Source organism: Pan paniscus, chromosome 13 (assembly GCF_029289425.2).
Source record: "Pan paniscus chromosome 13, NHGRI_mPanPan1-v2.0_pri, whole genome shotgun sequence".
Taxonomy (NCBI): domain Eukaryota; kingdom Metazoa; phylum Chordata; class Mammalia; order Primates; family Hominidae; genus Pan; species Pan paniscus.
The window spans coordinates 77,517,196-77,544,918 of NC_073262.2; the positions used below are offsets into that span (position 1 = coordinate 77,517,196).

Consider the following 27,723-nt stretch of genomic DNA (forward strand, 5'->3'; position numbering starts at 1 on the left):
CAAATCCTGCTTATAGGAAAGGGTCTTATCAATTCACACTAAAGTACAAATGACCGATTATACTCTTTTCCACAAATACCTAGTTTTTAATGTGGAATCGAGACTTAAGCCAAAGAAATAATTCTCCAACGAATAAATGTCAGGACTTATTTATAGTAAGAATGTTCTCTAGGACACTGGAAGGACCTCATATAACACAAAAAGCCACCTCCTTTGTAACATCAAGGTGATACCATAGAATCATTAGCACAATGCTCCAGTTATCAAAGCTAAGTCAACAATCCATCCAAAAAGCACCACAGAGGAATGTTCTAGCTGGCAGGACCCTTACGATTGGGAAGGTGCTGAGTAACTGGATTAACTCTTGGGTAATATGAGTTTCTCGTTCAGGTTTAGTGAAATCCTGCAATTTCTATAAAATGTTAAAATTGAGGCACAAACAACACAGCTTTCCTGAAACCTCCAATATCAAGTTATAACATAAACATTTATGGATTCAAGCAAATTCAACTCACCTTAGATACACAGATTATTCTTACTTGCATACCCTGAATTATAATATGTAACCTATTTTTTCTCCATTAGAGCCAAGAGTGGAATATATTCCAAGGTACTTAACAATAATATGTCAGCTTCCATTAATTAACTGACAATTGCATAACACTGTACTAGTAAATGCTTTACATGTATGATAAAGTTTAGTTGTCAAACAACCAGTAAGGTAGTTATTACAATTCTCATTTTATAGATGAGAATTGTATACTTAGACTTAAAGACTTTTAAGAATTGTATACTTTAAAGACTTAAAGAAACACTATTATAGATGAAGAAACAAAAGCTCTGATAAATTAAGTATCTTGCTGAAGGTCACCTAACTAGTACATGATGAAAGTAAGACTTGAATCCATGTCCATTTGACTTCAAATTGTCTCTCCTCTAGACTATCCTGCCTCTCATATTACCTGTTATTAACACGCCATTTTGAAAGGTTGCCATTTGAATAAATTTCTGGAGCATTTATATTCCAGTGCCGCTCAGATCACTAGGCCTTTTACTACTGCTGTATTTGAATTTATAGTGACTACCAGATTCAACAATCAAGCAAAATTTTTAAATGTATTTTAAGTCTAACATTAGAGACTTCTGTATCAGAACTCTATAAATTCCTTAAGTTATGTTGGGATAAATAAATTTTTATATTACACAGAAAACTCAACATTATGCTAGGACTCAATTTTTATGCTACTGGCAGCAATCACATCATAATTCCTAACTCAGTCTTCATTACATAGCTCCTCTAGCATTAACATAATATCCATCTAAACAGATAACAATAAGGCACATCAGTGCATTCATCTCCATATATAATAAATTTAAATCACACTATACTAACACTGCCACTACCAAATGTTGTATACTCTGACCGATTCACCTGCTCCCTGATCGATTCACATGCAATAATATTTAAACATAAGATATCTGAAAACAATGCAAACAAAAAAGGATAGCCCTTGCATTCCTCTTTCAAGAAACAATAGAAATATGAGAAATTCTCCAAGCACCAGCTGTGAAGGGAGCTTTTTCACACCACGTGAAGAACACTATGCCCAAGGAGGAGGGGGTGGAATGGCACACAGCCTGGCTTCCAAGCCTTGTTCTTACTGCTATTCGACAAGCCACTTAGCTTTTCTAAGTCTCAGGCCTGGGGACTAAATGAGCTCTATGGTCTTCTCTATATTTTTAATAGAAATGCAAAAGGAAAGAAAAGGTTCATACTCATTTATGAGTAAGTGCTGAAAGATTTGGGGATGTCTATGAGGGAAAGGCCTGCTGGTTGTATCAAGTGGGTCTTCAGAAGGTAGCTCTGGCAAATTTACAATGGGCTTTTGGCTGGTACCCAATCAAGTAGGCTCAGAAATGGAGTTCGTCAGCACTATTTCTTAAGCGGAGACAAAAAATACCAAGCTCATGAAACTCATAGGTAAATCAGAATGGCACTTGTCTAGTTTATAACAAAATATAATGAGATACAGTTATTAATATCATAAAGTAGTGACCAACATGCTCTTTTTGGTAGCACACCTACACTGCAAACAAAAAATAATTAGGAAGTTGGTGGTGGGAATGGAATTGGAGCAAGTAGAGTGAGATAAATTGAATACTTAATGTGTAGAGTTAGAACAACCTTTACAATTAGGATGGCCTTGCTGATGGACTAGAATACTCAGCGTCCATTTCGTGGGTCTCCCTTCACTTTAGGTCTGTGCTTGAATTGGCATAATCAACTTCTACCTATTTCAGTCTCCTCTTTAAGTTATTTCTTTATGATTTTACATATCATTGCTCAGATATCTTAGGTGATCTTAAAGTTAATTCATAAGATACAGTCTTATTTTTTCACTTATAAATTCTTGGAGGGTGGCAGAATGTGGTCCTGATGTATTGGTAACAACCTATACAATAAACGGAAGATGTCCTTATTCTGAATTATGCAACAATATATAAATATAAATGAAATTACATAAGAATAAAATGTTCTAATCTAACACTATCTAATGTTTGGTTACCAGGAGTGATGGTTGTATAACAACATTCTTCCTTGGCTCTTCCTAATCAAAAGCTGAAACTGGGCTTCATGAGAAGGTCCTCTTGATCTTCCCCCAACCCCCATGAATCTGAGGGGATACTTGGGGAAATGTGTCATTACATTTTTATTTTTGTCAATTTTTACCCAATTTTTGACACCTATTACCTGCAAGACTTAAAGAAACACTATTATTGTTCTGTGGCAATAGAGAAGGTGAAATCAGAGAAGGTCTAACACTTTGTCAACAATAAGGAACTTTAAATCTAGTGCAAAATTCTTGAATCATAAACATTTTCACTTTTTCAAAAAGCTTTTGGATATAATATACATATAAAAAATACAACTAAAAGGCAGACTCAGATTGATATTATTAGGAGTGTTTTCAGATTTTAAACTGCTATATGAGGTTATTTCAAGTTATTGCATCTCAGCAAACACTCTATACTCACTAATTTAATGGAGGCAATCTAGTATATCAAAACAAAAGCTAAAGGTTATATTTTTAGTTTTCTCATTCCTTTAGTGACTTCTGTTGATTAGGCTGGGATGAAGCCTAAGTGATTTGGTTATTTTAAAAAGGGCCTGTTACAGACTTCTTTAAACTTCAGTTAGAAAAGCTAATTTCCTTTATATGGCAAAAATAAACCACAGTTTGATTAGAATATATCAATTGTAATTTATTTAAAATATTCATTTTAAGCCTCAATAGAGATATATATTGATTCATGGTATAAAGCAGATTTGTGATCTTCAAACATACTTTTGAAAATTTGCTTTTATTTTGAAAATGGCAACAGTGGCCTGAAGACAAAAGATTTAACGTTCATAAACAATTACCCTGGGAAGAAGTACAAGCATGGGCATAATTCACAGATGTGTTAATTGTCCACTGTACTGCCATACATTTAATTTTCTTTGTAATGACTCTGCTATACTTATTGCACATTTTATAAGATAATGATGTTTGAAAAGTAAAAGTAGCTTGCTTTTGGGCATTTTCTAAAACAAACTTTTTATATCATGTCCATAGCATTTCATTTATGAAATTCCTGTTGGTTGAAAGGATCCTAATAAAACTAATAGAAAACTTAACAACCCCTAACTTATATGCTCTTCATATAAGAGATAGTCATTAGGTTCTTATTTTTATAGAGACTGTGTCCCATATGGAACTCAGTATCTTAAGAGTGATTTGAGGCATCTGTACAAGGTCCACATGTGGTCAGTATGTTAGAAAGGAAGACACAGAAAGTCAGACTGCAACAAGTGGCACTTGTGAGGAAGAAGAAAAGATTAAAGGATGATTTAATATCTTTCAGTGACATTTTAACAGACTGAGAAAAATCTACCATGCTGATTTCCTCCTACACACACACACACACACACACACACACACAAAACCAAACAAACAAAAACAAAGGTTAAAGTAAGATAGCAATTGAAGATTTTAGGTTGATAAGCTCAAATGTTATTTGAGGCTATCTGGCCAGCTGAGACTGGTACATTACTACCTCGTCCACTAAAATGCCCCTAATAGCAACCAACAGTGACTAGGGATGTGCACAGATCCAGGAGTGGCTCTCCAAGCTCCTTAGAATGTACCTAAGCTTATTTAATACAAAAATATTTTCAGTCCATTACTACTGAGTAAAACTAACACTCTAGGAAGATATGTCATATTCACCTTTAGGTTTAGCATATCCTTGACAACTAGCAGGGAAAACATAGTTTCAGGAGAACAGGCTTGGGTGCCCAAAGGAGGACTCAGAAACCTCTTCCAGGCCTAGGCCTGATTCTATAACCAGGTGGCATATCAAGAAGTAATCTGTGAAGTAACTGGTTTAATAATCCAGTACTAATTCTACTTCACAATAATTTTAATTACTGTAGTCTTCTGCCAACCCGGCTAAAAAGAAATCCAGGCACACTTTTACACTGTCCCCAAATCGGTAGCACTTAGAGCTTTACATTCCACAAAGTGATATGTCATATATACTATTTCATTGTAACTTCCTATTCTTGTTTTTCAAAAGGCAAATTCACTGATGTTAAGGTGTTTGTTCAGGACAGATAGTAAGCAAAGCAGCCAAGATGGAAACCAGGCCTTCTGACTTCCCTATCCTCTCTCTACTCTACTGTGCTTGCCTGAGACCTAGGGATATAACAGGCTGACTCTTAACCCTAAGTAAGGCTCAGCTGTCACAAAGACCCAGAATCATCAGCAAACAGAAACACTCACAACTGAAAATGACCACTCTTAATTCAGTTCTAAGCCTGACAATTGGTTTACAACATACAGAGAAGTAAGGTCAGCCTTGGTGATTAACTTCAGCATTTAAAAAAAACTTTTCCATTATTTTGATGGTGGGGGATAGGAGGTAAAGTGATATGTTGATCTCATTTAGATACATGCAGTTTTTTGTCAGATAATATATCAGGGCTTCAAACAGAGTTACTGAGTAGCATGCCTTTTTGTTTTTGTTAATTTTGCACTGGCTTTTCCTGATCTTTAAATAAAAACAAATCAATAAAACTACCTCCAAACCAATGAAATGAGAGCGTAGTCTCTTGAGCAACTAATTAAACTGTTTTTAGAAATAGCTAATTAAGCTTTCCATTAAAATCCACCAAATAGACATACATAATTTACAAGGTGGAAAGCCATTTCAATCTCATGGGTAAAACAATTAAACAAGTCTTAAATTTATAACAGAGACTGCAGATTGGTAATTCAGTGAGTAATTATATAATTAGGATGTATTTTATCTTTAAGAGAATATAATGTAAAAAAATTAATTTTTGGGTGCTAGACATGTGGCCAAAGGTAAAAACTTTATAAAACCCACAAATTCATTTAATGAAACTACTGAAATGCTCAAAGTATATATGTACAATACTAAGTGCTCATAAATAGTTTTCACTCAGCATACATTTTATTGAGTATCTATTATATGCTAGGCACTAATGAAACTGTAGCTTCATACCAGAGACTAGGGTGGTATACTATTTTACAAGGACCAAATATTAAATACATATTTAATAAATAAATTGTAATTGAGATAAGTGCTGCATGAATAATGTATTTTTGCACCCTATTTTTGTCCCATAATCACACTTTCTAACAAAAGTTGAATTTGTCCGTGAAATCTATGACCATGCCCTCCTTCCAAACTGCTCCCTCCCCTCACGGGCTTTCTGACACTCTCACAGGTGACTTCTACACCTCTCTCCATCCCAGATTTCTTGCTCTTTCCAATATTGATGTGCTTTTAAAGCCCTCTGAAGTCCAAACCGCAGGGTAGTTTGTGACCATCTCATACGGTCCTTTTATCAGAAAAAATACAGACAGGGAGCTGCAGTTTATAAACTCTCCTCCTCAATCTGCCTAATTCCTCCTTCCATAAAGCGTTTAAAAAATTAAATTGTTTTAAATTTAAAAATTTTAAATTTTTAAAATTCAGTGTTAAGTGGTTAAAAGCTTGGCTCTTGAGTAAAAACTAGCTGTAAAAGAATCTTAGCTCCATTTACTAGTTATGGGATCTTAGATAAGTCTCAGTTTCTTTATTTGTAAAACTGGAATGAAGATAGTACCTATACTTCATGGGGACTGGAAGGATGAGATGAGATAATAGAGGTAGAATGTATGGAATATACATAAGGCATATATTTTTAGTACCCAGCATGCAGAGAGCTCTCAAAACTCTCAAAGACTATGTGGTGATGCTGATATGCATACTGTTATCATCATTAGCATCAGTCTTATAGCTTAACACAAGGCTTGGGACAAAGTAGATGCTAAATAAATGTTGAAAGAATGAGCAAAATTCATGGCACATTCGTAAGCCTCACTGAATTCTTCAGACTCATAGATGAGTGCCTGTCTGAATGATTTCAGTCTCATGCCCTTATACTGTCAGAATAGATTTAATACAAAGAAATGTATAAATGTTTTGTCTTTTATCTAGGTTATTCAAAAAGTAATGGCAGGTCAGAGGTGCTAAGAAAAATAGCATTTTAAATATTGTTTCTTCATTTGGCAGTCAAAATATATGCAGAATATGAACTAAAAACATGTTAGAGAGAAAATTTTGATAACATAGGTATCTTAGCAACATAGCTGACTAAAGGAGACATTGAATTGAAAACAATTGTTGTGCTGAGAGAACATGTGCCACCTGAAATAAGAAGGATGTTTAGGATTCATGAACTGTAGTTTTCTATTCCACAGGTTGTTGAATCACTGTGGTTTAAACTAATCTGCAGGACCAAAACAACTATTACTGGAGGAATAATGTAAAGTGCCATGAACATTTTTGGATAAATAAAAACCCTCTGCAATAAATTCCAAGAAAATATTAGAAGGAAAAGGGAATTTAGGCAGTATCTATCATTAGTAAGCCTAAAGTCTGATCACTTTTCCTTCTATGAACTCAAACACATAACTTGCTATAAAATTACAAAATGAAGTTATTTTCATTATTTTAAAATGCATGTCTTACTAATAGAGACATGAAAATAAGAAGTATATTGTTTAAAAAAAAACTTGCCTAAAATATCTCCTCCTGCAGGATCAGCTGTAGAAAGGTTCTTAAAGGGTATGCTTTTGTTATGTTTTCACTGTCAAAATATCAAACCATGTCCTCAGTTGAATAATGTTTCTTTGTTGGTTTCATTTTTCAGGGTTTTTGAGAAACTAGGAATAGAATTTAATACATTATGTTATACCAACGATACTTTTTTGTTTGTTTGTTTTTGAGACGGAGTCTTGCTCCGTCGCCAGGCTGGAGTACAGTGGCGCAATCTTGGCTCACTGCAACCTCCGCCTCCCGGGTTCAGGCAATTCTCCTGCCTCAGCTTCCCGAGTAGCTGGGACTGCAGGCGCATGCCACCACACCCAGCTAATTTTTGTATTTTTAGTAGAGATGGGGTTTTACCATGTTGGTCAGGATGGTCTCAATCTCCTAACCTCGTGATCCACCTGCCTTGGCCTCCCAAAGTGCTGGGATTACTGGCGTGAGCCACTGCGCCTGGCCATGATACTGTTTTTAATGAACAATAGCATATTAAATTAGTTACTGTAGGCTTTTTGTTTGTTTTCATTGTCTCTTCTCCTGTAGCTTACATTAAATTTAGAGTTTTACACTTCCACATTTGAAAACCTCTCCAAAAGAGAAAGTTAGGTTCACATCACAAGATATGAAAGGTATTTCTGGGTTCCCTTTAGAGATGGTTGTCTTGAGGAAAAGTATTCTTTGTTTTAGTAGTAAGCTGAGCTAGCACCTTTCCCCACAGAAGTACCATTTTTTTACATGAAAGAATGAGTAAAACAAATTTTGGTTGTTCAGCCTTGGGTGTTTGGCATTTTCTATAAAATGAATGAGGTGCTCTGGCTACCTCAAGGAAACAACTGACAGTCAATGATAAAATTAAAACTTTCAGGTAAAATTAGAGTTTTGGAAAATTTGTATCTGCCACCCTAAACTTGACAGCTTCCTACTACTTCAATGAGTTATCTGGTAAGATCAATGATGATACTAACAAATGTGACTTTTTGATATTGTATAAAACTTCAATGAGTTATCTGGTAAGATCAATGATGATACTAACAAATGTGACTTTTTGATATTCTATAAAATATGTCAACATTTGGAAGACCTACCTAACTCAGTGAACCAATATTTTACAAGTGATCAATGCATGATGTTTCAAAATCATGCACAGTTGAAAGATCCATTTGAAGTTCAATAGACCAATGGGTTTCAGTGTAACAGAGTAAAAAATGGCTATTAAGGTTTCAGACTCCACATTGCAAGTAACCTTTAAGAAATTACTACTTGTCCAGTTTGGTATCACCACAGACTGAACACAGAAGCATTTATGAGAACCCAGTTTCATTTCCTTAAAATTAAGCCATACATTTAAGAGATTCACAGAAATGTAAAACACTGCTACTCTTCTAAATTTTTTTGTTTCAAAAATTGGTTATTTAATAATATTGTTAACATGTAATTTTATTGTTTCTTAAAGATATTTTATAAAATCTATTTTAATTTCCAATATAGTAAATATCAATAGATATAACCCACATAAACAAAAGCTCTTCAAAGTCTGCAGTAATTTTTAAAGTGTAAAGGGGTCCTGACTCCAAAAAGCTTCAGAACCGCATATCTAATCTATCAGTTGTAACTTTTACTGAGCAACAGAATCACACATGTGATATAGATGTGTAGATAGAAAGATAAATACATTAATATAGATGTTTAGGCTCCATGTTGATTATACTGAATCAAAATTTCTGCAGATATCTCAATTTTATAGAAAGCTTCATTGGTGAGAACACTGATCGTCAGCACTTTAATAAAAAATTATTTATCACTGCATGTTTCAGAACTTCCCCCAAATTTAAAGTTTTATTCTACTTATTTCTCATAAGTACTAGCATTAGTAAGACCATCTTTAATTTTTTTCTTTTATAGTTATGAAATGCTAATCTTTCAGTGTTACTGATTTCTCTTCTTCTGAGAGATAACATAGAAAATGATAAACTGACAAACTGTGTTAAAGACCTGAGAGGGTTTCTGTTTGTTTGCTTCTGTTTTCTTTTTCTTTTTTTTAACTTCTAAATAATAATAAACTCTCTACAGTAAGTGTTACATATAGACTCTAGAGTACTGATTTGGAAAGCACTTCAACTATCTTAAAAATCTTGTTTATTTGGGAGGTGACTGTCAACTCAGAGGTCTTTTGTCAGTTTCAAAGAGCTAGGGATGCTTCAACTTTGACAATGAAATGCTAATAAGCACTTTGAAGACTGAAACGATGAAAACCTAAAACTGTCAAACTGAGTTTAAGTCAACTGTTGAAGATGTAAATGTATGCTGACTTATCTAAAATATAACAAATGCAATATGCCTTATATTATAAATCTTAGTTATCAGATTTCATTAATATGCAAATAAATTAGGTTAATCATTTAATACGGCTCAATTATTTAAAAATTTACCTGTATCTCATTCTACTAAGTATACTGCTATTTAAAATTCACATGTTCTGGCTGGGCACAGTGGCTCATGCTTGTAATCCCAGCACTTTGGGAGGCTGAGGCGGGCAGACTGCTTGAGCCCAGAAGTTCGAGACCAGCCTGGGCAATATGGCAAAACCCCATCGCTACAAAAAAATTAGCTAGGCATGGTGGTGCATGCCTGTAGTACCAGTACTTCAGAGGCTCAGGTAGGAGGATTGCTTTAGTCCAGGAGTTATTGAGGCTACAGTGAGCCAAGATCGCACTACTGTAGTCCAGCCTGGGTTGACAGATGGAGACCCTGTCTCTAAATAAATAAAAAAAAATAAAATAAAATGCACTTGTTGAATTAGTGCAATCTTATGTGTAATTTACACAACCACTAAGTCTAAATCCTTTCTTATTTATTTATTGTTGTTGTTCCTATGAAAGGAACAAGATTATTTGAATTTGTACATCTGTGTGATACTTCATGAAGAGAGGACAGCATTTGACATAAGCAACTAAGAGAGAACTAAGCTACACTTTAAGAAAGGATATTTTATTTTTCTACATTAAAAATTCGATATCATAGGTTTTCTTATTCAGTGAATTGGAATCTTTGTTCCTTCAGCATTTGGTAAGAGTTTATTTAAAAAACGGAACATAAGAGTTGCAATTCTAGAGTGACATTCTTTAATGGCCCATCTGAACCATGCTTCAACTTCCTTTGGGCAGCTCTAGAGGTACTACTCCCTTTTGGTAAACTAACTACTTAAAAGATAGTGATCTACTTAGTCTTTATTCAGTCCAACATTAAGTCTCTACAATGATACTAAGGGGCATTGTGTGGAAGGGTCTGGCTGTCCTCTATGATTTCATTCCCAAAAATAGAGGATGCACTATTAAGACAGCCCCCTAGAATATCTTGATAATTCACTATAAACCTATCACCCCCAAAGATCTCCATGTTAATACCTATCCCTAAAAGATTGCATTAAAGATTAAAGGAGATAACCTGGTAAAGTACTTCGCACAGCTTCTGAAACACCATGCTCAATGAATGTTAGTTATTTCTGTTATAATTCTAAGCTTTACAATCCTTAGAAATGTATAGTAGGGAGCTAGAACAGACTTTCAATGTCCTAAGGCCAAAGGGAATGGTTTGATTGGCTCAAAGATTTATAATCCTAGTCAGTAGCAGATTTAAGTATTCACATCTATACTTAAACCTGTATGTGTTCAGCCTATTCTACCTCTTGGAATAAGTTGTCAGAAGTACAGAATCTTTAATCGGAAAAACCTCTTAAAGGTTAACAAAAAGAACATATGGGTAGAAAATTATGGCAGCTAGAAGGGACCTTGTGGTCATCTATGAAGCTGAGTCCTTCATTTTACTATTGAGGCCCAGAGAGGTTATTAAGACATGCTCAAAGCAAAAATCATTAGCTAAAGTGACAGACTAGGATCCAGATCTCTTCTTCAAAGTAGATGCCCCATTAAAAAGTTGGTTATTTTTCTGTGTGTGAGGGAATTGCTGGATAAACAGGACATAACATGTGATAAAGCTGCTTTTGAAGTGTTTCTATTTAAAGAGTAAATGTGGATCTTTATGAAAAACTAATCTCAAAAAGTTAAGAAATTAAGGGAGGAAAAGAATAGCAGAAAAAGAACCAGATACTGTGGATCACTCCAAGCTATGACCAAACACTTAGCATATAGGACTACAGAAATTCTTTTAGGAATCTTAACACCAGATAAAACATTAAAGATCCATTACTGTTTAAGTACCTTTTTCTAAAGAAAAATAAATTAGCTTAAAAGTTTAAAATATTTTTGTATAAAATCAAAAGTGATGTAATATTAAAAACATTTATAATCAATGTCTGTATGATTTTTAAAAATAAAACAAAGAAAAAACCCATCCCCTTGCAGTAACACTGCTTCCAAAAAAAAGCATTTTCATATTCATTAGTTAGGGAAAGGCATTTTGTGGGGTTTTTTTCTGTAAGGTGACAAAGGGAATTCACTATTCACATTGAAATATGTGGTAATTAGAATGCTATAGCCACAAGATAGCAAAATAGTTCTGGTTTAAATAACAATTTCAGCTAAGCCCTTCTATGCACACTGCAGATGGAAATTATGGAAATCCTTTCCTCTCAAAATACTTTGTGAATTTAGAACTGGGCAACTCTAAAGTGTAGACAAGCTTGACTATGATTACATATGAAGCTAATGTACAAACTTTCTATATTCAGCAAATTCAGAAAAATGTTTCTCTCATATAGCGTTTTATAATTTTAAAGATACAGACTATTCCAAGAAAAACAATTTGCACATGTTTTTAATGATCTCCGAAAGAAATTAATTTATAAATTTAAATTTTTATTAGTTATCCTTATTTATAAATAAATGCTGCTTTTTAGAGCATTAAATATTCTGGAAACAAATGAAAAAGCCATTTTGCAAGACTAAACAAAATTCTAAACTTACAAAGACTGTTAAAATGACAACTTTTTTTTACTTAATTTTTTTTTTTTTTTAAAGATTACTTAAGGGCCAGGAGCAGTGGCTCATGCCTGTAATCCTAGCACTTTGGGAGGCCAAGGCAGGCGGATCAGTTGAACTCAGGAGTTGGAGACCAGCCTGGGAAACGTGGTGAAACTCTATCTCTACTAAAAATACAAAAAAATTAGCTGAGCGTGGTGGTGCACGCTTATAGTCCCAGCTATTCGGGAGGCTGAGGCATGAGAATCACCTGAACTCAGGAGATGGAGGTTGCAGTGAGCCGAGATTGTGTCAAACTGCACTCCAGCACAGGTGACAGAGCGAGACTCTGTCTCAAAAAAAAAAAAAAGATTACTTCAGGAAGATTTATTGTTAAACATAGACAGTATAGGGAAAAAGAGTACTGGTTACCAATCACTAAATAACAAAATGTCCTGGCAAGAAGAGTTTCTCTCTTTCTACTCCAATTTCCTCATCTTTAAAAATGATGCAAATAATATTTAAGTTTCTTTTTTTGTATTCTGGGTGTGAATGACAAAAATTAACTTTATGAACAGAGCCATGATGGTCTTGTTCATTACATAATGAATATTTAAAGAATGAATGAATAAAAAAATTAAAGGACTAGCTAAATTCCCTGCTTATAAATATAAAGTAATATTATATAGACATTTAAAACATAAAGCAGATATATATATATACATTCACATGGAAAGATTGTTCATAGCCTAATGGTCAATAAAGCAAATTACAAAGTAGTTTATATAGAAGAAACATTCCTTGCCCCCAACTCTGGAAGGACAAACAGCAGAATATTATTAATTATATTATCTGTCAATGGTGTGACCTGGGGTAATTTTTATATTCTTATTGTTTCTCATAGTTTTATTATTTGTGTAAGCAATGAACATGGGTTACTTAAAATAAAAATATAAAAGTGTACATTAATCTATGCGTAGGAAGACAGACTAAAAGGAAACTCATCAAAATGTTAACATAAAGTTGGCTTTGAATGGTGGAGCTATAAGTAAGCCCCTTCCTTCTTTCTTTGTTTTTCATATCTTTCTAATTTTTTATAAAGAGCTTGCATTTCTTTAATACTTGGAAAAATATCTTAAATTTATTAATTAGATATATCAACGTGATTTGTTTTTAAAGTTAAGAACAGTTTTAGATAATATAATTGGACTTGCTCACAAATATCACCTACACATGTTGGCATAACATGATGAGTTAGTCAGTGCAAATGAAATATTTCTACAATTTTCTACTACTTTGGTACTCTGGTACCCTCCTCTCTGCAATAGATTCCCGGTGCTCCCAGCCTTAAGAAACACTACACCTCTAGAATATGGCCAATAAACCATGCAGAGTTCTAAAGATAGGTCACAAGAAGAGACTGTTGAGCCCCTAACGGCTGCTTCCTTAGAGAGCAAGTCCAGATCACTGGAGGGCCCACTCCAGTCAACGTGCATTGAAATCACATTGCAAATATGATTTAATTAAACTAATATGCAAATAATTTAATCTTTTTTAAAGAAATTAGAATGAAGTCAAGGTTCTGCCTATAGTAACATTCCTCAAACAATTACATTCCAATAGGTTTTCCTAAAGGCAACAGGAGAAAAGTTATAATCATTTCTCCAGGAGTTTTACACAACCCGCAATCCACCCATGGGAGGCTGCTACACAAGAGAATGTCATTCTTCACCTGGGACTGGGTAAAGGAGAACTCCATTCTACAGGACAGTTGAGTGGGCTGTACCTACATAGTTTCAAGGAGCATAAGGAGAGAAATCTAAATGTTGTAGTGGTGTTCCATAGGAAACTCTGAAATCATACAACTGCCATAATTTTCCCATTTGAGTTAGACTGGGAGAGGGAAATGCAGAAATGATAGTTTTTCTCACTGTGGTACCTGGTACCATGAGGTAGAGTTCACACTCAGAGAGCAGGGGATGCTCTACTTTCCCATCAACTGTGATCATGAGTATCACCTGCTGGGGAACCTGTTCAGGCCAGAGAGGAAGAGCAAAGGTATAGTCAATGATTAAAGGAGGGCTGGCTGAGTGAATCTGGCTCAGGTCCAAGATCCCAACAGAGCAGAGGCTCTTCTCCCTGCACCCAGGAATCCTCCCTCATTGTGTACTCAAATTTACTGAAGCATTTATTACTGATTAAAAGGTGAAGACTCCCTAATGATACGACTGAACTTCAACAAGTTACACTGCCTTGTAATCACTACTATACACCTCTAATTCCTTTGCTGCTCATATTTCCCTAAGAAAAATGACCTGAGAAATTTTACATTCCAAAATTGGAGTTAAGGAAGGTAGATATTAAAGATAATTAGATGATATGCTTATAATAAATAAAAAGAGGAAAAACAAAGAAAGGAGTACTTCAAATATAAGAAACTAAAAATAAGATGTCACCTGTTATGTCAACAATTTAAAATTTTTCTTGTCCTAATAGAAATCCTGGGGGACAGGGGTGGGGGTAAGATTTTCTACAAGAGGGCATGAGAGAATTTTCTGGAGTTTCTATATATTGATTGTAGGGTTGGTTATACAGGTGCATATAGTTGTCAAAACTCATCAAACTGTACATGGAACTGTGCACATTTTACTGTATGTAAATTATACCTTAAAAAGTTATCTTTTTAAAAATTCTTGGAAACATGGAGACATAGGCTCATTTGTAGAGTTTCCACATTATAAAGAAAAACAGAACTTTCTCAAGGGATGAGGACTACAGCTTTTTTCTCACTATGAACTTAGGCAGCAGCCCAAAGCCATTCTAAAGTTAATAAGCAAACTATACCCAGAACAGAGATCCCTTCCTGTTTAGTGGGTGAAAGGAACGGGGGTGTAAAATCTCTTAAGAAGGTGCTAAACAATCTGCAGCTTGCATAAAAGCCCCTGTTTTTGGAGGGAAATTTTACAGTAAAGATGACCTTTTACTAAACACTGTTAGTAAATAAGTATAAGATGAAGTAATGTAGATATTATTAACGAAAATGTTTACACTAGATAAGATGTAAAATTTAAGAATGTAAACGAAGCCATCAGCAAACCTACAGCATTTAGTGAATGTTCACTGAATGGTGTTAGAAGCTAACGAAATGAAGGATAATAAGGCTGATTCCTTCAAGTTACTGACAAACCACAGTGAAAATAATGCAGCATACTTTAAAAGGGACATAAAGACAAGGATAAGATTAGTAGCCATTATAGCTGCCTATAATTTCCTGTTGAAAGAATCCAGTTATTGCAATATAATGTCTATGTTTAAGCATTTTTGACCAGTTGTAGTAATTTGAAAGAGGCCCCCAAAGAGTTAGGGACTAATTTATGAGGCCATATTAAAAACAAGTGTTTTCATAACTTAAGTAAAGGCTCAGAGGCATGGCTATTGTTTTCCAATCTCTGAGAGGTGCAAATACTAGGAGAAAGGAGAAATGATTCCAAATAAAAAAGGAAAATACGATGGAGCAAAACGCATAAGATGAAAATTACAGATCCAGAGTATGTGGTCTAATGTGAGGATTTACAACTGGAAAGCAGATTCTTTTAGAACTGCCCGCAAAGTTAGTGTGTGAGCAACATGGCCAAGACCAGATTAACTGCTTGATAGTCTCATCTTGCTTTGTACCCCAAATGGTATTACTCTTCTATAAGCTACCAGAGTTGATTCCTTTTGAAAAGTTAGATGAATAAAGATTTTGACATCAATGATTATTTCCTCACCAAAATAAAGACTTTGAAGTAGCAGTCGTGAAAGAATTTCTAATAGCTTTCTTTTCTAACCCTTAAATCAGTAATTTAAGTGATTTTATTTGTTTAGTTGGCCCAGATACAGAAACCTTCCAAAACTGCAGCTGGCTTGGAAAATTACAATTTGGTCTTCTGTTGGCCTGGTTCTTTGGAACTGGGGAACTGATGTTTATCTTCCATCTTCCTCTTTCCATCTGGTTTTCCCTAATGGCCTTCAATTACTGATCTTTTCTGTGGGTGATAAGATGGGAGGATGGATGAGATTCACACAAATAATTTCCTGGGCCCCATTTGAGTTTTCTTTAATCATTACAGCATGGGATTCTCTGGTAAGGTGTAGATGGTCCCAACACAAAATTGATGGCCATGAGCTTGGTCACTTACCATCTTGGCTGCTTTGAATATAGCCCTAAAGAGGAGCATCTAGCCACCACCCTCACGAACTATTTCATGTCACAAAAGACAATTGTTTTCTACCTCTGATGCTTTAACCATAGAATGAAGAATGACCCTCTCCACCTCCCAAGGACATTCTAAGGATTCTGAATTCTTTAAGGGAAAAATACGTAGTAGCAAATCAAACTGAATGACTGTTTTTCTTTCTCAGTCTCAGGAGTGATTTCCATTAGGACCTTGGATTTGGCTGAACTCATTTTTAAAAAGTCATTTATGTAGTCAGTCAACAACTGTTCATATAAAACTCAAGGTGTCGAGTCACAAATGAAACAATACTGGGGGAAAAAAGCCTTGAAACTGCGGTGGAATGCCAGAATCTCATATTAATTTCTTATTTGTGATTCTGAAAAATCAGTTTTCTCATCTACAAAGGTGTTTTCTGTGGTCTGCTGGGCTATGATAAAGGCAAACTCAAATCAAAGTGAGTCCAACTTAATATTTATTTAATGCCTGTGATAATATACAGATGATAAAGGCAGCTTGTCTCCTGCTTTCAAGATGCCTAAGTGTTATTAAATAGGGAGAAATAACAAAACATTAAAACGTAAGTTCTTTGAGACAGGGCTTAAATCTTCAACATGTTTTATTTCCTCCAGAGCCTAGCCTGTTTCCTTGCAAATGGGAGGCATACAATAAATGCTGAATTAAGTGCAATTAATTTTGATAGGAGATAAGTTAGTTCAGGAGACTGAAGAAGAAATGGAGATAATATTCCTGCCTTGCTCTTAACTTGTTTAAATTCCAACATAAGGCCAGGCACTGTGGCTCACGTCTGTAATCCCAGCACTTCGGGAGGCAGAGGTGGGTAGATCACTTGAGCTCAAGAGTTTGAGACCAGCTTGGGCAACATGGAGAAACCTCGTCTCTACAAAAAAATACAAAAATTAGCCAGGTATGGTAATGCACAGCTTGTAGTCCCAGCTATTTGGGAGGCTAAGGCAGGAGGATCGCTTGAGCCCAGGAGGTCAAGGCTGCAGTGAGCCATGTTTGCATCAACGCACTCCTGTCTGGGTGATGAAGTGAGACCCCACCTCAAACAAAAAAGGATCCAACATAACTTCTGAATATCAAGAAGAAATTGTGTAGATGGCTCATGAAAGACTATTTAGAAAATGAAATGTAAAGATATTAAACAGACTTACAGAAAATCTGAAAGATCTTAATGGGCTCAAGATGGAGTGCAGGTTTAATAAAAGTTCACTGAGAGGCACAGAAGCAGAAAGCTTGACTTGTCTTACATTCAGGCAAAGGAGAGTTAAAATACTGTTCGATACTAAAATGCAAATACCACAGGAAAATAATATATTTTGGCCTTAAAAGTCATTAGAGAATTATTGGACAAAGGCATACGTTTCCTGATTAGAGACAGAGCTATCACCATATTATTAAAAGAGAAACTGCTTTCTTCATAAAGCAATTAGGAGCCCTTTGCTCCTAACACAAGATAACAATCTTGTGAACTTAAAGAGCAGTTCAAGCACTCAAAAGATGGATCTTAAAGAGAAATCTGAACATGCTATTCCTAGCAAAAGCTAGGGGGATAGTACTAAGACCCAGGAATGGGCACCTGGTTGGGGACTACTCTGATCCCAGAAAGCAATAATTCTTCATGCAATGCTTCACATTTACTAGGAAGGCCACATTACAAAATCTTTGCAATACTCCTGTTCACCAGAGTAATGGTATCCATAATCCCCATTTTAGAGACTGGGGCAACTTGAGACTTAGGGAGGTTAAGGACTTGTTCAAGACCACACAGACTAATATATACTTTTTTTTTTTTTTTGACTTTACTTGATTTCTTAAGGAGGCTGTTTATACAGGATAAACACACTATGAGAAGTTCTGTGCAGAAATTGTAGTCTTCCTCATAAATTACTAAACTGGCTTTTTAATGCAAATCAGTAACCCTGGGCATAACTGGCAATCTCTAAGAGCCTGTTCATCCCAGAACAACTGATCTTAACCTTGAACAAGCCACATTGGAGACTTAGGCATGTAAACTTGGGGGAGAGCGAGAAGTGGATTTTAAAAGGCAGGGTTAAGAGGGAGAAGAACAAAAAGAGGAGCATAGCTTGAGCATGAACAAGGAATGACAAAAAAAGGCCCAAAAGACTGGGAAGGCACAAAATTAAGAAATCAACAGTTTTCTGCAAACTTCTTTGTGCCATGCACTCCTCTGGTACTGTTACTTTTATTCGTGATTAAGTATCACCTTACTGCTGATTTCTACACTGAGATTACATGGATACAGGTAATGGCCTATATATATATTTGAAGCAAAGTAAAAACATTTAGAAGACTTGCCTTGTGAGAGACTAAGCCAATTAACAAAGCAGACTGACCATGCCCCTTTTGCTATTCCAGGGAACAAAGACTCCTATCATTCTGTGGAGGTATCCAAAGAATTCAAGTAGTTATGGCAGTTTTGGGCAAGGACCCAATTATATTTCAACTTAAAATTTCACAAGGCTTTTCAATACAACACACAGTCTGGTGATCCCAAAAGAATTCTTCAAAAATGGAACTTAAATGTTAAAGAAATTCCTTAAAAATAAATTAATATGACAATGTGTCAAGCACTGCATTCATTCCAAGCTTAGAGGGGAAGAAAAAAAATACACACACAGACACACATAGGTTATTTAGTGTGTCAAAGTTCCATAAAATAAAAAAATTCATTTTGTACACCCTTGACGTCTCAGGCATCCTTACATGTGGGACAGATTTAGATCTTAGATAACAAAATTCCAAAGTAAAGACATCCTGCCTAGATTCAGAGATCTGGCTCACAGTATGGCTTCAGAAATGCAAATTATATCATTTGTTTGATAGCTTATATTATTAACAATTATGTGAGACATTTTGAAAGCATGGTTTGGGGAAATTAAAATTACATTATTAAGTGTAAAATTATCATAAAAACTATTGCATTCAGCCATTGGTCCAGTATCTGTTGATGTAAACATATTGTATTCACTACTTGGAATACCAAACTATTCAAATACAGTTCCAAGATAAATAGAAAGAAGTAACTAATAAAAGTTGGGCTCTTGGCCAGTCTGGACTGCTAAATTAAGCCATTTTAGAAGGGAAGAAAGTCTGGCTTCTCAAGATGCTGCAATTTCATGATTAAATATTTTTATCTATTTCAGTGTTTTCCAATTGATATTTCAGGCTGAGGAAGCAACTGAAATAGTTAATGAGAAAAATGACATAGCTATCACTTGGAAAAAAAAAATATTTTTCACACCAGATCCTAGGGACAAGTAAGAATCTTCAGGTTTCACTCCTCATGGTAAAAACCTTCACGGCCATGAAACCATCCTGCCAAGCCTTTCCCAAAAGCTCAGATGCACAACTTACACCTTTAGGACTGCAACAAAAAAATAAAAACACTTGGAATTCTCATCTTTCTATTTTAAAACAAAGAAAGACCTTAGGAAATTATCTGGTTCAAAATTTCCCGAAGTGGGTTTCATGAAACATTATTTTTCAAAAATGTTCTTAATAATGGCAGGGTGATCAAATAAGTATGAGAGCACTCTTAGAGAGTCATAATCATATTAAGTCATGAATAACGCAGAGAAGGCCTATAGAAAGGATCAGACTTTTATTTATTTTTTATTTATTCTTTTTTTTTTTTTTTTTGAGACGAAGTTTCACTCTTGTCGCCCAGGCTGGTGTGCAGTGGCACGACTTCTGCTCATTGCAACCTCCGCCTCCTGGGTTCAGGTGATTCTCCTGCCTCAGCCTTCCTAGTAGCTGGGATTTCAAGCAAGTGCCACCACGCCCGGCTAATTTTTGTATTTTTAGTAGAGACGAGGTTTCACCATGTTGGCCAGGCTGGTCTTGAATGCCTGACCTCAGGTGATCCGCCCCACCTTGGCCTCCCAATGTGCTGGGATTACAGGCGTGAGCCACCATGCCCGGCCAGGATCAAACTTTTAAAAAAACTTAAATTTTCATCAAACCTATTTGAGCATAGAACCCTTTTTGCAGTATTTATTAAAATCCTGTATAATTATTGTTTTGTAGAAAATGCCTTATCTCATACGAAGAAACTGAAGTCCAGACAGGTGAGATGACTGTCCCAAGGTCATACAATTAGTTGGTGAATAAACTAAAAGCAGACCTCACTTCTCAGGACCACATCAGGTATTCCTTTTGGTACTATGTTGTCCTTCTTCTACAATACCTACATTCCTTAAAGGATCACAGACTAGAAGAACCACATCTTGGAGACCACCTAGTCCAAAGCCTTCCCAGAAAGCTAGGGAAATACAGTCTCAGAAAAGTAAAGCAGTTTGCCCAAAGTGACATATAAAATTCATTCTTGTAGAACTAGAACATAGCTGTTAATTCCAACACGAGTATCTTTCCACAACAGCATGCTAATTCCTGCAAAGCCAACACTTTTGGCCTCTGAGGTAAAGAATTCATGGACAAGAGGGGTTTTAGCTATTAAGGGCCCATTAAATATTTATTAAACCATACTAGTGTCAATAGATACTTTAAATCAATTAAACATGATTGTCTTTACTTACAAATGTCATCCATTGTGACAGGGAATCAATGTTTCAAGCTGTTGAACAGGTCATCAACCCTGTCCTGTTGGATGACACCTGTAAATAAAATAAATCTATTTTTGAGTGAGTAGATTTTAAGCCAGCTAGATTTAAGATGCATGCGGTTTAAAGCAAAGAGTAATTTTAAAAATGATTCTTAATTATGTACTGCCGCAGAGAGATACTTCCCAGTGCCAGCAATTTCACTCTCAGTAGCTATAGCTGTCCACCAGCACAAAACAAGACCAGGGAATTCAGTACACAAAGTTGCTAGAATACACAGGGAATCATGACTCCTGGAGCTACAAGGGTCTTCTAGGTATCTACCTCAACTTACTATCTCTGTGAATATCAGTTCCACTTTGATGGGGGGACAACCAAGGCCTGGTGAAGTCAAATGACTTGCCTAATGTTAAACAGCTAAGTGTCTTTAGCTAAAGTCCCTTGGTGTTGGAAAGCACGTTCAGAATGCATTAACAAAGGTTTTCACTAGGCTGATCAATTTTGAAAGACTCACATGTACACATTTTTAAACATTTCACAAATGCTGACTTAGAATGTTCTAGCAAATCTGCAAAGAATATAATGTCAGTATTATTCAAATACAAGCATTACTAAAAAATGCCATAAATGGAAAATCAACCAATAGTCAGAAAATGGGAACTAGACCATGAAAAGAATATTAAATACAGCAGGTATTAAGGATTTTAAGTTCTGGCTACTTCCAAACAAGATTTGTGGTTCCTAACAAATATGAATATATAAAAAAACAATTTTTATACACTTTCTACAGTTTATCCTTTTAAATGTTGTTTTCTCCGTAGCCACAAAATGCCAATGTAAGATCTGCGAAAAACTAAAATTTGAGCTGGACACAAACTTTCTTATTTCCATTCTGTACCCAAATACTCTAAGGTAATGGGAAGTTATTTGAGGATGCTGCCTTGAGGTCAGATGGCTGCTATATAATAACATTACCACCAAACTACATTGAGTGTCTACATGTGCCAAGTGCTGATGGAGCATTTTACACTTGCTATCTCACTCACTCCTCACAGCAATTTGACCATTATTACAATTTTACAAATAAGACAATCAAAAGCACAGACAAATTAGGTATTACAACTTGCACACAAATCTATTTGGTGATAGAATCCAAGCTCAAGACCTATTGCATTTCTTTGGTTTAGCAATTGAAGATTCTTAAAAACATAAAAATGAATTGACACAGTTCCAATTACAATACATAAAATGCCCCCAACTAAATGTCACACACTATAAAACATCAGGAAAATCTCTTACTTTTTTCTTGGGGGTGAGGAGGAGGCTGGTGGCAATTTTCAAAAGTAAAATAATCTTAATGCCAAGAAATTAAAACTTTTATGTTAACCTGAAATATATCACAATTAAAATATGACAGCTAAAAAACTTAAATTGTCTTTTAGAATTAATTGTCTTTTATAATTAAGGAAAAGTAAAAGTGAATCTTACTCATTCAATTACTTCTTAACAGATTATAAAGAGATAAATCCTCCTCCTATTCAAGAATGACTGACTCCCAAAATGTGTGTGTATACATACACACACACATAATATACACACACACATAAAATCTTGCTAAGAACACAACTATTTATAAAGTAAATTATCTTTAAGGAAAACAAAAAAGTAATTTTGAGAGATAATGCAACCCCCTCAATTACTTACGTAATAGTAGCTATCTTTTCTTGACCAGGAGTTATGCTTCTGACCAATCCCCTGAACTATTTTTTATTAGGGGCCATTTTTCCAACATAGTTTTAAAATTGTGAAACTGATAAAACAGAAAACAACCAGGAATATAAAAATATACCTAACATACTTTAATAGAACAAGAATTAGTTATATGCAAAGCTCAGCATCACAGAAACTAGACATTAAGAAAAATGAATATACTTTCCAAAGCACTGTGGATAAATCAATCTCTTCTGGCAATAATGGCTTTCTTAAAAGAACCCCAAACAGAAAAAGACAAAGTGTGGTTTCATAGTAGCTTACCCTTTTCTCTGACACCCCATCCTGGCCTGTAGAATCTCTCTCATCATGTGTCTCTTTCAGGACTGGCATATGTTTTTTGTATGCTGGCTCTCTGTTTAAGGTTGTGTATCCTACGTGCTCATAAATTGGGTTTATCGTCATCTTGGCAATGTATTCTGCTGCCTTGGTTTCAATATAGAGAGTAATCAAGCCATCAGTCACCAGATCGTGGATGGACTCAAAGCGTTTCTCCCCAACAAAGTGCTTGCCATCGTAGTAGAGCCTGAAGTTTCTGGTTTGACTTCCAAATCTGCCTCAATGAAATGGGAAAGATGTTTTTAAGAAAAGTAAGCAACTGAATTCTTTCTGAAAAAAAATAACCAAAAAAACAAAAAAAAACTATCGCTTTGTTTTGTGTGTGTCTTCTTTGTTTAAATAAGCTGTGGCTAATCTCTCTGAATCGTCTGGAATATATAAAATTAAACCTTTGAACACAAAGAATGAGCTTGCAATAATTAGGGACAACTAGTCAAAAGCATGGCTACCATAGAAATAATTTTTTTTTATTTATCTTTTTAAACCACTTTATTATACCTGTGGAAAAAATGGGAAAAAATAAACCTCACACCACATTAAAACATAGTCAATATTCAATTGGCCAACTCCATAATAGATGACATTTCTATACTAACATTTTTTCTTCAAGTTGATCAATAAGAATATTCAATGTACTTTAGACCTCAGCAGTCATGTCTTTTAATAGGAAAGCTCCATTTAGGGCTAACCAGAATATGATGCCAGCAATCACTTAAAGTAGAGCTGACTCCAGAAACCTGAGCCATGCAGGGCAGGATGGCACAGAAACACACTTTTGCTACTTCTGGCCACAGGCCAAGGACTTATTCTTTCCTTTTTAAAGAGTCATTATTCTGTCTGCTGGTTAGGTCTGTGCAAGAAATGTTTGAAATATATACGGCACAAAAGTCATAAGCTATTGGACTATAGAAATTCTGTTTTCAATTTTATGTTCTGATGATGTGCTCTAACAACTGAAGAATAATGGTTTACTTTTATGATAATTTCAGTATTTTGCTTCCTGCAGCAGACCTCAGAAATGGATCCAATTTGGCATGATTAACATCAGTGTCCTCGCAGGAAGACAAAGGCAAGAAAATGCCGACTTTAATGAAAGCAGATGTCAAAAGGCAACAAGGCAACAAGAGCTGCCAGTGTAATGGTCTCCTGAAGGTAACCCCGAGTGAGACTAATTAAAAACTAAACAAGTCACAAAGGATATATTTAATTTCATTGTTAAAAGTACAACAGAACAGGGATGAACTAAAATACTAAAATAAACGCTGTTTAAGTAAAGCGTTAAATGGGACTATAATCTTGTTATATAACAAAATTGTTCTGGTATAGGTTATATTCCAAATGAATAGGAGTTAGAAACATCTTAATGTGGAAATAAAGTATGGAAAGGAAATAAAATATTTTTAAAAATAATAGCCAGACGATGTCTGTTTCTGTGGTTCAAATTAGACTTTAATAACAATTTAATCTAGAATCCAACGTACTATCCATGTTGGCCCTTCTAAAGCATAATTTATCCATCCTTTAGTAACAATCAAATTTTGATTTACACTTAAGTGAACTATCCATATAATTACACTTTCTTGTTCTCCATTTTCCTCTAATGTTAAAGACACATTTCTCCCAAGTATATTTTCATTATAAAGCCTAAAAAATTAGAAAGGTGAAATTTCTACACCAAAGTTAAATATAAAAGTTTTTCAGTTTAATATACTGCTTTCATCATTTCCTTTTTTTCTAATATACATTATCTGCAACATGGAAAGCAACTCCATAGCTTTTATAAGACTCCTACAATAATAAACACACATAGCATTGAGTCCCTTTATATTTCGGTTGTATCAGACACATTTCAATGAGGGCTCAGACCATTTTACTCCTGCTGGGACTTACGATTTTACAGTGGGCATTTCTACAGTGGATACAGCATTTAAAAACAATCCAAGCAATGGCGTCAGTCATTTAGTACTCAATTGCCTTTTGAAATCTGAGAAGTATGGGGGGCACAGGGCATGAAGGGAAGATGGCTGCACTGGGAATGGTTTGATTGACTAGGAACTAGGAAGTCTAGAGTTAACTTCCTAGTTCTTTCCAATGGACGATGCCTAATTCATCCAAGAAGAGGCCTGGCTACCTGTAAGGAGCTGTGCAAAAAACCCTATGTATCCTTTTCTCTTTCTCAACTCAGTGATTTCAGGAGACCCTGCCCACAATTTCCAATTCCTGCTCCGCCTGTACTTCAGCTCCAGGCTTCCAATCCAATAAAACTTTCAGTCTAAAGGGAGATGATCACATAACCAAAAAACTTATAACATGGTTTGATTAAAACTTTGCTTCAAAGGGTAAAAAAAAAAAAAAAAAAAAATTTCCATTTTGGAATTATGATTGATCTTTTTAAAGAAAAATTGCATTATATTTTACTAAGAGAACTGCCAAGCTTTCCTGGCCTACTCTGAACTACTCTCTTTTACTTGGGAAGTTACCTAGGAACAGCACCACAGCACAGACTGTCAAAGATTTCTCCACTTTCTTTATCTGAAAGGCATATTGTGCTTTGTGGGATTAGAAGAAGAGAAAGAAGACAGAAAATCTTTGAGAAAGGTGGGAATGGATGTGCCCATTCTACATAAGAAGAGCCATAAAGGGGGAGATTCCAAATCTAAGGTCAAAGAAAGACTCTTTCCTTGAAGTTCACTGCTTGCAGATTGTCATTTATTCAACAAATAGTTAACAAAACACCCAGGTACTTTACTGTCAAGTAGTAGGTGGTTCACAATAGAGTTCCTATCGCTTGGTAACCCCAGTGGTAAAAAGATAAAACAGGTCAATACAAAGACACAAAGTGCTAAATTTAAAAAAGTCTATCTTGCCGGGTGCGGTGGCTCACGCCTGTAATCCCAGCACTTTGGGAGGCTGAGGCGGGCGGATCACCTGAGGTTAGGAGTTTGAGACCAGCCTAACCAACATGGAGAAACCCGTCTCTACTAAAAATACAAAATTAGCTGGGCGTGGTAGCGCATGCCTGTAATCCTAGCTACTCGGGAGGCTGAGGCAGGAGAATTGCTTGAATCTGGGAGGCGGAGGTTGTGGTGAGCCAAGATTGCACCATTGCACTCCAGCCTGGGCAACAAGAGTGAAACTCCATCTCAAAAAAAAAAAAAAAAAGTCCATCTTCAGATTGATCTATTTTAATAACTATATACATATAGAATCTTGCTCTTATGTAGAAAGATTCTGTAAAGTGATTCACAAAACCAAGTGAATCCAGTATCTCCCTCATACCATAAAACCAAGAAACTCACTGCCTAGTACAACAGAGCACAACAGTTAGGCTTACATAAGATCTCAGAGCTACTGCTTATGTCCAAGTACAAAAGCATCCTTGCAGTCTTGTCCTGTAGTCTTGAAATATGGTTTGGCCAGGGGCAGGCAAATGTGGGTCCTATATGTTTAAGAGAAAAACTTAGGCTTTGGCATCAGACAGTTGTAAGTTTAAATCCTGGATCTGCCACTTCCTAGCTGGGTGACTTTGGGAAAATCATTCGTCAGATTCTGCATCTAAAAAATAGGAATAACATCACCCTACCCCAGATGGCTGTGAGGATTACATGAAGATATTTAAGTCAAAGCTAAATATATATAGTAGGCTCGAGTGGTAGTTCCCTTTCTCCTTCTCTGTTAGCTTAGGCCCCTGCAGAGAATGACAGAATGAGTTACCAACACTAAAGTAAAACAGCAAAAATATTCAATAGATATGCATGGAAGATGGCTAAATAAATAACTGGCAACACTGGCTGTACAGGAACATCTCTGCACTGATTTACTTTACAGTTAACAAAAGGCAAGGAGGAGCTCTTTGTGAAATTTTCTCCTGGATGTCTCTGAATAAGTTTGTATTTGCCACTTGGTTAAATAGAGTGGGAAGACAACAGAGTGCAAAGCGGAGAGGAGGAGCAAGCAAAGAAGGTCTTTCCACTGTGTCCTGGGAATGAGGCCTCTGAATTCAAAGGAGAAAGCTGAGAGATTTACATATATTGAAAGCGGGACATATTAAGTGGACCTAGTGACAGCTACTGAACCCTAGACTACAGAGCATTGATTTGTAAAAACTGTTGAGGCTAAATCATTTCCCTTTGACTTTTATAAGATAATTTTCTTTTCATCTTTTCCTTTTATTATCTGACTCTGCCCTTGCTTAATAGCTGTTTATTCCTTGGTGAACATACTTGAAGCTGCATAGGCCCAACTCTCACCTAGGTAGAGTTCAGCAAGATGAAAATTCATTTTCTCCAGAGTGGTACTATAGTAAACAAATAGAAAAGAAAGGCTTTTAACTGCTACTGTTGTACATAATGCCACTTTCTAGAAAGAATATCTTTCTCCAGTGACTCCAGGTTTCGGGTTTCCTATTTTAAAAAGCTGTTTAATGCTGTGCCCAGATGCATTCAGATGCATTTCAAGATATACAATTCTAACATCTTTTTAAAAATAAACAAAATCCTTAATATATCATCTTTTCTATTTTTCAGCAAATAAATCATATCGACAAAAAATTCAGTCTAGAAGAAAAAAAAGATGACAAAATATATACAGAATAGCTTTCGGAATTTTACTTTACTTTATGCAAAACCAAGAATTAATTCTAATTTGAGGCCAAAGTGATTTGAAAGAATCTCTTCAAAGGAAAGCTCCAAGCTAACAGATGTTTTGTGTTAA

At 35.4% G+C, this 27,723-nt stretch overlaps 1 protein-coding gene across 1 annotated transcript in view; it reads right to left on the reverse strand.

The window, feature by feature from the left end:
• Positions 1-27,723, reverse strand: part of CHN1 (chimerin 1) — a 211,193-nt gene that overhangs the window by 55,564 nt on the left and 127,906 nt on the right. Inside the window, exon 6 of the mRNA XM_034954540.3 lies at positions 22,936-23,224. Within this exon, the coding sequence (XP_034810431.2) occupies positions 22,936-23,224 (289 nt within the window). The remainder of the gene's footprint in view (positions 1-22,935; positions 23,225-27,723) is intronic.